The 11806-nt window shown below is 53.9% G+C and overlaps 1 protein-coding gene across 1 annotated transcript; it reads left to right on the forward strand.

The window, feature by feature from the left end:
* The first annotated feature begins 6404 nt into the window (after positions 1-6404).
* HELT (helt bHLH transcription factor) lies at positions 6405-8410 on the forward strand. The gene is made up of 4 exons (XM_043555290.1): positions 6405-6699; positions 6807-6961; positions 7228-7324; positions 7740-8410. Exons 1-4 carry the CDS (start codon positions 6405-6407, stop codon positions 8237-8239), a joined length of 1047 nt encoding a protein of 348 aa, XP_043411225.1. The 3' UTR covers positions 8240-8410.
* The last annotated feature ends 3396 nt before the right edge of the window (positions 8411-11806 follow it).

Here is an 11806-nt window from a genome sequence, read left to right on the forward strand (position 1 = left end):
ATGTAAAGAAACAGCATGGCTCCTTCTTGTCACACGTGAGAATTTATAGATTCTTCAAAAATTCTACCTTTGTTCCCAGTGGCTCCAGTGTCACCCCATCCATTGCCTGGCACACAGTGAATGCTGGATCTGGTGGTGAATGAATGTAGAGGACAGGGAAGAAGGGGAGGAACCTGGCCGTCACCTGCACACACAGATCAGGTGACCCGCCCTCAGATCTCTGCTACTTGAGTACGGCCCCATACAATGGAACGGTTATTAACATTCCTGTAACTGACATTTCTCCCCAACCTGAATCTTTCCCCCGAGTTCTCTGTCATGTATTGTAATTTACGAGAATTTCTTATTTTCAGTATCCTGTACCTCTAGTTTTGTGTGCAAATTTACCCTGGTGACATGAAATCTTTATGCTATAGAAAGAGCCATAGTATCCAGGGATAACTTCTGGATGGCCACTCAAGTTCATCAAGAGCAAAAAGCTGTAATCATTAGCCCCAAAGAAAGCCAGCTGCCTAGAATAATCAAAGCCCATAAGGGACACCATTCACAGCATCTGCACCATACTTTTCTAAGTAATGTTAACATCAACACATGGAAAGCAACAGCCTCGTCCATCCTGCAATCTCCCTAAAAGTATTCTTCCTCAATAGTTAGATCTATACATCCCCTGGTTCTTGCAGTTCTCTCAAAAGTCCAAAAAATAAACGGCGAAATACGACAGTATGGGGTCCCGAGAGAGATCGCCTGTAGCATTAGTTCTAGCATTGATGCCGAAATAATTCTCGGAGCGCCTCTCCCAGTTTTTCTTCATTCAACAAAACTACGTTGAAACACCACATGTGAAAGCATCTACTACTTTCAAATCATGGAGGGACAAGCAGGAAATAAATCCTTGCATATAGCGGACAGTACTTGAGGGAAGTACTGTAAATACTCTATAAAATATTTGAAAAGGCAGAGCTACAAGGCCCCCTGTGTTCCTGGCAAGCCTTGAGCTGCAACCTCATTCAGCAAAGACTATCCGATACTATATCTAGACACAGAGGGGCACCTGGGTGGCTCAGTGGGTTAAGTGCCCAACTTCAGCTCAGGGCAGGAGCTCACGGCTTTTGAGTTCGAGCCCCGCATCCGGCTCCGTGCTGACAGCACAGAGCCTGCTTTGGATCCTCTGTCCCCCTTTCTCTGTGCCTCTCCCCGGCCTGTTCTCTCACTCTCTCAAAATAAATGAAAGCTTTCAAAACAGAAAGCAAACAACTGCTTCAGAGACCAGAACAAAGGAGATAAAGCCCTGGGAAATCTATGACGAATCCGGGTTTCCTGAGTCTCTGGACTGCTTTCAGAGAAAGCGGGCACTTTCTGTCCTCATGGTTGGAGAGGTCGAAGTTATTCCCGAAGTTATCATCTTCACCTGGCTGTGCCAATAAGCACCGTCCCTTCCACGTAACTTCCTGTTGACCTCATTACTGAATTGAGGATACTATCGGTGGTCAGAGGGGGTGAGGAATCAGGGACGCTGATTAAGGAAAAGTCCAGAGAAGTTGTCAGCCCAACAGGATACCTGATGAACACCAGCTAGAACAAACAGTGGTGGTGATGGTTGTGTTGGGGCTACTGGACTGGGGCCATCAACACAATATTTTCTTCTTTCTTACAGTACAAGCCCATGGCCCTACTTGATATTCCCAGCTTCTGACTCCTGTCAGCGCTCACAACATGCTGTTATCACAGGACCTGTGAGAAGTGGCAGCACCAGAGGGAGGCTCAAGGATACAGCTGATGCCTCTGATGGCAATCACACCCACCAGAGGAAGCAGGATGTTCTGCAAAACGCTCTCCGCCATGCGAAATCAGTGTCCCCGACGGGACTCTCCTTCACAATAACAGAGAGTAAACAGAAAGAGTTGGCCGTGGAGGTCACACGGCAAATCCACCAACAGTGAGACACCTTGTGACAGCTTGCTGTGCACAGCTGGGCATTGCCAGGTCCCCTCCGTGCTGCTCAGATCCTCCCACGGTAAAATGGTGTGTTGGATGTAATGGTCTTTCAGGCTCCTTTCAGAGGAAGCATCCTGCCATCCCACGTCCTGTGATGCTACTCACTTCAAAAATACAGCCTAGGGGGGCGCCTGGGTGGCGCAGTCGGTTAAGCGTCCGACTTCAGCCAGGTCACAATCTCGCGGTCCGGGAGTTCGAGCCCCGCGTCAGGCTCTGGGCTGATGGCTCAGAGCCTGGAGCCTGTTTCCGATTCTGTGTCTCCCTCTCTCTCTGCCCCTCCCCTGTTCATGCTCTGTCTCTCTCTGTCCCAAAAATAAATAAACGTTGAAAAAAAAATACAGCCTAGGAATTCGGTTCCCTTCATGCCTTGTTTGCGGATACCTGAGAAGCACAGGTGGGTCAGCCATAGCTGTGTTTTCTCTACTCTCTGATGAGACCCACATTTTCTCACTTGATTAAATCCCCAGTCCCATTAATGCAACTGGAAAAACCTGTACTGGAGGGGAGCATTGGAGGGAGAGATTCGGAATCACCCAGAACACTTTGTCTTAGAGCAATTTGGCTGAAATTACCAAATACCCACTATATTTTCCCCCCTTTCTATTCATTTCCCCTTCCCCATTCCCAAATCCATAAATCCTTGACTTCAAGAATTCGAAAGAAACACAAAAGAATCCATCTTTTGGTGTTTAGAAGCTACAGGTCAGCTCTATGAAGCAAAAAAAAAAAAAAAAGTAATAGTAAAAATAATATTAGCAACAGTAATAAACATTCTGCCTGTGATTGGGGTATTCTCCAACAATGGCCTTTAGACACCAGGAGTCTATGTGCAGACTAACATTTAATTAGCATTGTCTAATTCCTAAGTAGTCTTCCTCGTTTTGCTTCAATGCTCAAGTCTGAATCACTCCAAGCGACTACGATGTTAAGAGGTGTCTGCACTTAGAGCCTTTTTCCATCTCCCAAGCACAGAGAGGACCCAGGTGGCCAGCAGGCACCAGGTGATGTCACCTCGGGGGGGGGGGGGGAAGGGGGGGTCATCCAATGCCCCAATCATTTGTCCAGTTCAGGTCAAGTGAACATACTTCAGGAGAAAGTTCTGTGGCCTTTTCAGGAAAGTGAGGCTTTCTCAGAGATGAGAAAAAATATGAAACAAATTAAAATATCACACAACAGCACCAACCCCAAAACACTGCAGAAGAGACTTCTGGGCCAAATGAAGCCATTACTCCAGCACTTCAGCCTGATTGGAGATGCCTCGCCTATATTTACTTATTTCAGTGGCCACACTGTGACCTAGTAGATACGCTGATTACGTCCATTTCACAGAAGAGGACGCTGAGGCCCAGCCCAATGTCTGGCCCAGCTGGTGGGGGTGGAGCTGGGATGTGAGGGTCTGTAGGCTCTGGCACCCACAGGGCCTCACGACCCTGCTTAGTGGAAACTCGGTCAAGATCAGGGAACACCATGGCCATCCTGGAGAGGAGGTTGAGGAACGATGGCCTTGAGGGTCCTGGCGCCCCACTTTCTGGCAGTGCCATTGGAGCCTTCAGGCCCGGAGAGAAAACAGTCGTAGCCTCACCTTGAACCTGGAGCGGCGTTTCCGGTCTCCCAGAAAGGGCTGCAGCCGCTGGGGGACTTGGTGAGGGATGCGCGCGCCTGCCCCCCACCTCCACCCACCTACCTACCCACCTTCACTTGCCTCCCCCCCTCCAATCCCCAAGCCACACGCGGGTACTTACCGCCCTGGGGCCCAGCTCCGCGAGCAACCACGAGAAATTAAACAGTTCGCACAGAATGAAATTTGGCCCGTGGAAGGTGCCTGCAGCTGGCGGTTAACACCAGCAGTAAGAGGATCAACTCCTAGTCCGCTGGCTTAAAAGGGGGGGTGGGTGGGGTGAGAAGTGTGCGCGTTCCCTTTTACCCATTCACGTTAGTTAATTTGGATGATAAGGGTTCGTGTTTAATCCCTTTGTGTGCGAGTGAATATACTGAAATCGACAACCCCTGAGAGGGCACCGGCGGCTGGCAGAGCAACCTGCGCGGGAGGGTGCGGGTCGTGTCCAATCTGGCGTGAAGCAGAAAAGAACCGTCCCAAGGAGACTGAGAGCGAGACGGAGAGGGAGACCCCAGGGGTGCGTGGTGCCGACCGGGCCCCACAGCTCCCAGGCCGCGGCGGGTGGGCCGCTCTCTTCCCCAAGGCCCCGCACCCCGGGCCGGCCTCTGCGCCCTAGGAGCTCCCCGGGTCCCACCGGCGAGCGGGGCTCCTCCTTAGCCACCTCTGCCGAGGACCAACGACACCCCAGGGAGAGCTCGGGCCCTGCCACGGTCCAGCAGAGCGGAGGGAATTTAGGCGAGGTGCGGAGCAGAAAAAGAGGCAAGGATATCTAAGGAGAGGGCTTGGTTGTTCTCAGATGGAACAGATCAGAAAAAGGTGAGAGCTCGGTGGCCCTAGAGCAGGTCGTAAAACAAAAGCCATTTTTATAGTTTCCATCTGCGAGAAAGCTCACACGCCACCCATACCCCGCACGCCTGGAGACCCCAGAGTGCGGGTCCGAGGCAGCAACTGCGAGCGAGCCCGGTGGGTGGGGGAGGAGGCCCCCGGCCGCCGGCCAGGCTGCCCGCAGAGGCGCGGGAGGCGGTGGGAGTTCCCAGCCGCCGCCGCCCCCCTCCTTCCCCTCGGGCCCGTCCAGCAAATTTCCTCCCTCGTTTCTGTTGGTGCCTTCCCTCCCTCCTCCTCCCCCGATATATTCGCTCTCTAAAACCATAAAAAAGAGATCAACTTCCCTAACTTCACGGAGCCCTTTTCAGTGACAAATATTGATGCCCAAAGTGTCTGCGCTCTCCCGCCCCCAAACGTTAAGAAAAGGCGCCCGCGAAAGGGGGACATAAAAAGTTAACAATGCTGTGAAAATATGTTTGCAGAAAATAGACAATCGTTGGATTAAACGTATTCAAGTATGAAATAATGCCTTTTTGTGTCAAAACTTGGGCGATGGGCGGGTACAAAAGTTCCCTGTGGCAGCTACTTGCTCCCTTTGTGAGCCGTGCGCTTTGGCGTCTCCACTTGGGCGCATTACTCAGAGCCCTCTAAGCGCGATTGTTTCTCCCTTTCTAATGACATTTACCGGATCAAAACATGCTGTTAATTCGATCAGAAGGCTTCACCCTCCCTGACAAAGCCACAATAATTTCTCCTGAAGTTTGTTAAATTGACCAAAATTAGGCAAATGAATAGGGGTCTGTAGGCTCCCCCTCTCGCAGGTGACGTCGCATAATGCTCGCCTGGGCCAGCTGCATTCCCCCTTTTCTTCTCGGCCCACTCTTCTCCGTGTTGCCCCCCAATCCTCCCACCACCCCCCCTCACACACACACACACACACGCACACACACACGCCTGCCTGTCTCTCCTCCCCCCACCCTCTGGCATTATTAAAATTTAGCCCAATGAAACTATTCATACATTTCAATGGACATTTTCGTATAGGATAATAGGCTACAAATTGAGCCTCTTTCCCCCCGCGAAGAGAGAGCCCGAGGGGGGGAGAAAAGAAAGCAAGCGACGTGGTCAGGGAGTCGGGGGGAGCGTCGCGTGCCAGAGACCGGCGGGAGGGGCGAGGCGAGGCGGGAGCCTCGTGTGCCAGCCGCAGCCCCACACCTGCCGGGATGTCCGGACAAATAAAGCGGTGTAAACAAAAAGGGGGGAGATGGACGTGTCACCAAGTCGTGTGAGAAAAGCCTGGGAACAAACGGGGCGCCTCCGTCTCCAAGAGCTCTCCCTTGAACCCGGCGGAACAGCCTATTAAAGGCTTACTTAATTACTTTAATGACTCTGGACAGGCTTTAAAACGCACTCGGCGCTGGGACTGCGGGCTTGCTGGGATTTGTAAACAGGCAATCGTGTGAGACTCAGCGGTGGGACTAAAGGAGGCGACACTGTTTTTGTGAGGGTCCTCGCCCCCCGGTGCCCGCGGCCGCTGCGCCCCTGCGCTCTGCGCCTGCTGCAGGCGCTCGCTCGCCCGCCGGCCCCAGTTTACCGCCTCCTTTTCCCGCCGGGGCTGTTGCCATGCAAATGTTATTCCCCCGCCGATCACGTGTCCTTTGAAGGGCCACGTGGATTAACAAAGCTGATCTGCCCCCAGCTCGCCCCCCTCGGCTGCTAATTTTTTTTTTCTTAACTTCTTTAAAACTGATCTTGAATGCATACATCCCCCCAAACGCAGCTCCCCTAATCCTATGGAATAATTCAACTCGTGAATGCACTTGGAGCCCTAGATGACCGCTTTATAAGGCAGCCCCTCGGAGTTGGGAGGCTGCAGTCTACCTGGGACACTCGAGGAGGCACACGAGGCGGAAAGTGGACGGGTGACTCGCGCCACCGCCTCTCCCGAGGGCGCGTCCTGACCAGGATGTCAGACAAGCTTAAGGAACGCAAAGTGAGTCGGCTGAGCCCAGACAGCCCTTGCGCCCCACTGGTGGGGGCGTCTGACTCCCGGAGCCGCCACCTGGCTGGACCGACGGCAGGGACGTGGCACACGGGACTCTCGTGCGGAGGAAGCTTGAGTGGTTTGGGCGGGGAACGAGGACAGAGAGAGGAGCTTCCTCAACTCGGGAGGCCGGTGGCCACCTCCCCAGTGCCCTGGCGCTCAGCTGGACGGCGTGGCCCAAGCCGGGCGGGCGGGCGGCCGGAAAAGGAGCGCACTGGTGCGGGCGTGAGAGGGCAGGGCTCCTCTGACCCCCGTCCGGGGGGAGTCCCTGGGCCGCGTTGGGGGCTGGGAAGACGGTTGACACGCAGCTGCAGCCATGCCTTTGACGACTCCCTGGGCAACACTATCCTAAATGTACAAACCTCTGTTCGCAGAGAACCCCTGTTTCCCACAAAGTGATAGAAAAGCGGAGGAGGGACCGGATAAACCGCTGCTTGAACGAGCTGGGCAAGACGGTACCCATGGCCCTGGCGAAGCAGGTAACGTCAGAGGCCGAGCTAACAGAGCCAGGCGCTGGGGATCCTCCGCTGACACGCTCGGCAGGGATGCAGGGAGTCTGGAGACGGAGAGGCCTTTGCAGCGGCCTCTTCTCCCCGGGGGTCGAGCGCTGGGCGAGCCCCAGGCGGCCCTCGCGCGGATCCGCCCCAGCGCCTCCTCGCTGCCCGGGATAAAGCCGTGCACCCCGCCTGCCCGGGTTGGCTTGCGCCCGCTGGGTCGCTGCGAGGAGCTCTTCCTCCTTTTGCAGAGTTCCGGTAAGCTGGAGAAGGCGGAGATCCTCGAGATGACCGTTCAGTACCTGAGGGCCCTGCACTCCGCTGATTTTCCCCGGGGAAGGGAAAAAGGTGGGCGCGGGTTGGACAAAGGGGAACCTGGGCGGGGAGCGTTCGCCACACTGGCACTTGGGGCCGGGAGTGGGGGTCAAAGGGTCCTCGTGAGAGGTCTCCACTCTGGATGCGGCCCGAGGGGGTTGGGGGCGGGCCGAGGTTCTACGTAAGCAAGGGGACAGGAGGACAGGTTTCTGGGGATGCTGGTTCCGTCCCCTCCTCTCAGGTGGGGAAGGGTGGGGTCAGGCTCTTAAGGAAAAGGAGTTCTTTTGCTTTCGCTGTTCCGGTCTCCAGACTGGGGGTAAGGGAGGACAGGCCTCAAAGGGGATCTCGGGCCAGAAAACGTGACGGGAGGGTGCCTCGGGCTCCCGGTGGGGAAGGGGCTGCTCATGGTTTGTTTTTTTCCTTCCTGCGGGTTTGCTCGCCGCTCCAGCAGAACTGCTAGCAGAGTTCGCCAACTACTTCCACTACGGCTACCACGAGTGCATGAAGAACCTGGTGCATTATCTCACCACCGTGGAAAGGATGGAGACCAAGGACACCAAGTACGCGCGCATCCTCGCCTTCCTGCAGTCCAAGGCCCGCTTGGGCGCCGAGCCCGCCTTCCAGCCGCTGGGTTCGCTCCCGGAGCCGGATTTCTCCTATCAGCTGCACCCAGCGGGGGCCGAGCTCACGGGCCACAGCCCCGGGGAGGCCTCCGTTTTCCCGCAGGGCGCCACCCCCGGGCCCTTTCCCTGGCCGCACGGCGCGGCCCGCAGCCCGGCGCTGCCCTACCTGCCCGGCGCGCCGGTGGCGCTCCCGAGCCCCGCGCAGCAGCACAGCCCCTTCCTGACGCCCGTGCAGGGGCTGGACCGGCACTACCTCAACCTGATCGGCCACGCCCACCCCAACGCCCTCAACCTGCACCCGCCCCAGCACCCCCCGGTGCTCTGACGCCGCCCCGCCCGCCTGGGTTCTCCGCGCGCGCCCGGCGCGACGTAGGAAAAACACCGTACGTTGTACAGATGTAAATAGTGTGCCAACAAAAAAGCTGGGTGGGGGAAGGTCAAGAGCAAATTAGTCTCCTGAAGGATCTCCCCCTGGCAATAAACGTTTTCTGATAAAGACCCAAGAGATGGATTTCTTTGTTACCTTCTGCTCCTCCACAACCACCCTCGGAGGTGCCCGAGGGCGAGCGCCTGAGAGGGCCCAGGTGACGGTCATCAGTACTTGGGGGCGGGAGGCGCTGCGAGGTCCGAGGGGGAGGGGGGGAAGCCTAAACGGAGCGTCGCTTCGGGGCGGGAATTCGGGGCTCCCTCCCCTCACCCGACTGGAGCGCGTCTTGGGCATTCGTCTCAAGGGAAGGGCGCACGCGAAAAAACTGGGGCCCCGGCTCTCAGAAAATGCAAATCAAGGACCCGCCCCAAGCCGGCCCTGGCGGAATGTCGCCAGCTCGGACCTGGGCGCCCTTCCTACCCCGAGACGAGGCCGGGGGTCGCGCGCGCACCACGCGCCGGCGGGACCCGAGAGCCGCGCAGCTCCGGCCCGCGGGACGCGGGACTGGGTTTACAGCCTTCACACGTCTCCGTAAGACACGGATTGAGGAAGTAACTTCTGAGTTCTGGCTCAGAAACAACGTCCGACGAAGTCTGTTATTTTAGGATGACAACTTCTCCGCGCGCGGGAGGGCTCGGGGAGGCTGGCCTTGCCTTTTGCGCACAGATCGGCTCAGCTTCGGAGACGCTAGGCGGCCGCGTGAAGAGCCGGCGACCTGCGGGTCCGGAGACGCGCTCCCCAGGGGAGTGTTCCCTCTGCGGCTCCGCCCTCCACCGGCGAGGGGTCGAGACGCGGGACTCACCGCCCAGGCTCTCAGGCCCGGTGAGAAAAAGCTTCCCTCTCCCCGGGGGAGGGAAGGTGGATTTTAACCTTCTGCTCAACCCAGAACGTAGCGAGGCAAGTTTTCAGGGTCCAGGGGAGACTTGGTTAGTGATCTTTAGGAGATTGGGGTTTCCAATGCCAGTTGGATCTGCGCCTTACCCACAACACAGCGATGCATTTAAAACAGCAAACAAAAATTTTGTTTTTCTAAGACCCAAACGGCAAACTGAGACTTCTGTTGTTTTATGGAAACAGGTAAAATGAACAAGGGATCCAACTGGCTAAAGTTGTGTTTGTGGCGCTTTACATTTTCCCCCTTCGTTGATTTTTTTTTCTTTTGTTCCCCTATTTCCTTTTTTGTTCCCTACCTTTGACGCCCTTTACATAAATAATTCGAAAACAGGTTTTCCTGTTTCCAGAGGCCATTTAACTGAACTACAATGATTTGTCTTCTCCCAGATCAGCTGGAGAACAATAAATTAACTTACTCCGTTTCTACGGGCAGGGTTTCAGGGAGCTCTGACCTAGGCTGTTGACTGAGGTCGTGGAATGAGGTGACCTGGAATTTGTAAACCATCACACTTGATTGTACAGAGACGGTGCAGAAAACAAAGATAAAACCCAGTTCGTTGCGTTGCCCATTAAGTGAACCTTAAACGTGCACGCAAGGGGCAGGGGGATTCTGTAAACCTTAGAAAAGGTCTTGCAAGTAAGGAGTTCTAGCCCTGACACTACATGTCACTACAGTACTTATCTAAAATGTGAGACCCCAACAAATACCTCCTGCCTCATGAACTGATATAGTTAGAACATGAAAGCAAGTGTCAGGCCGGGAAGCCTTCCGGATAACAAATATACATTGCACAGTATGGGATAAAAACAAATTATGCAGAAATGAGAGAATGCATGGTGCCTATTATCGGAACACATGTCTTACACCCATTTTCATCAGCGCTGGATACAGAATATGAAGAAGGCCTTTCAGGCTTTTTTTCTCTGAGCATTAAGCCAATCTGAATTCCCTTTGGCAGTGAAGCATTAAAGATATAGTGTTACCCTGGAAATATAAATTATTAATATATTCAGCATTTTTGTCACTTCTCAACTGTTAACCAAATTAGACAAAACTTTCTTTTACTAAGTAGATTTTCTCTTTGGGATTAGCTTTGGGAATGCACAGGGCCACCACAGTAAAAACTTTGGTCATTTACATATAATTTTGCAAACTTCCACTGGCCCATGACAGTCTTTGTACCTCAAATGTTGGTATTCTTGATTTTTTTTTTCCTTCTCATTTAACTGTGGAGGATAAAACCCTGCTTTGGATTTACAATGACTTTAGGATAAAAGTCTCCCTCCCCATTCTCTTCCTCCCCCTTTCTGTGTGTGTGTGTGTGTGTGTGTGTGTGTGTGTTGTGTCTTTTTCTGAAACCTTCATCCAAAGTTCCAATTCTCCAGGCTTGCCAAAAGTCAAACTTGGAATAGTCAGACTTTGCAAAAGATTTTTAAAAAATGTCACTACAAAATGGAATTGATTCAGATCAGATTGTGACTTTAATGTGTCCTGTCCTGCACTTTCTCTGACAACACATTACTCCCAGCCTCCCTGTCCCAAGCCCCCCACCTCCCCCGCCTCTGTCTGAGTCTCTTATGCCCAATCCTTCCACTCTTTCTTTTAAGTAAGTTGTATAGTAATGGTTTCCAAGAGAGGCTCAACCAAACCCAGAAATAACAAAAAACAAAAAACAGTGGGTTTGGCTGGAGGTGACCCATTGTGATACCTCTGAAAAGGGCAACCTCTTGTTTCTTGGGCTTCATCCTTGAGTGGGCAAGAATAAAAATAATCATCCCCATGAAATCAAAGGTTTTCTCCAGAGGCTTGAGGAACAAAGCTGATGGCTGGCGCTTTGGGTCGGTCCCCGTGGCTCTGTAGGGCTAGAACTAGGGGCTCCCAGGCGCTCCAGCCGCCCCTGCCGAAAGGGTGGTAATACAGAGCTCACTTGTGCTTCCAAGCGTTATTGAACACAGTCCATGTGTCAGTGGGGGCCCTCCGGTCTGGGCTGCGAGCTACCAGGCAAGGGAGGCTTGGAATTGCGAGGAACCTGGTAAGGGGTGTCTGCATACAGTAACGCACCAAGAAAAAGGAGGCGACGGGGGGCATTCAGTAGGTGCTCAGTAAACATTTTTGTGGAATGACTAAACGAACCCCTGACAGTGCTGAGCCTCTTGGAATTCTCTATCTTGGCTGGACCGCTTGTTTCCGGCCCCCAGGCCCCCGCCCACTCACTGCAGCAGAGGCGAAGTACTCTGCACACATTCTGAGAGTTGTCAGACACGGCAATGGCTCCGCCTTTGCCTAGAAATTCTACCTGGTGCTCTGGCAGAAAGAGACGCCGCTTGGCCTGTTTGGTTAAGGCAGTTAACTCTCTCTGAGGGCCCAGCTAAATGCAGACCCCAAATCCAGGATTTGAATTTGATTTCGGGACTAGTCTTAGGAGGGTTCTGCTCCTTTCGCATGAGAAAGAGCCAAGATGGGGCTGAGCCAGACTCTGCCCTCTTTTCTGCCACCTCTTTTGGCTTCTGGAGCCAAACCACCTGGATTTGCATTCCAGCTGTGCTGCTCACTAGCTGTGTGCCCTCAGG

This window comes from Prionailurus bengalensis, chromosome B1, assembly GCF_016509475.1.
Source record: "Prionailurus bengalensis isolate Pbe53 chromosome B1, Fcat_Pben_1.1_paternal_pri, whole genome shotgun sequence".
NCBI lineage: Eukaryota > Metazoa > Chordata > Mammalia > Carnivora > Felidae > Prionailurus > Prionailurus bengalensis.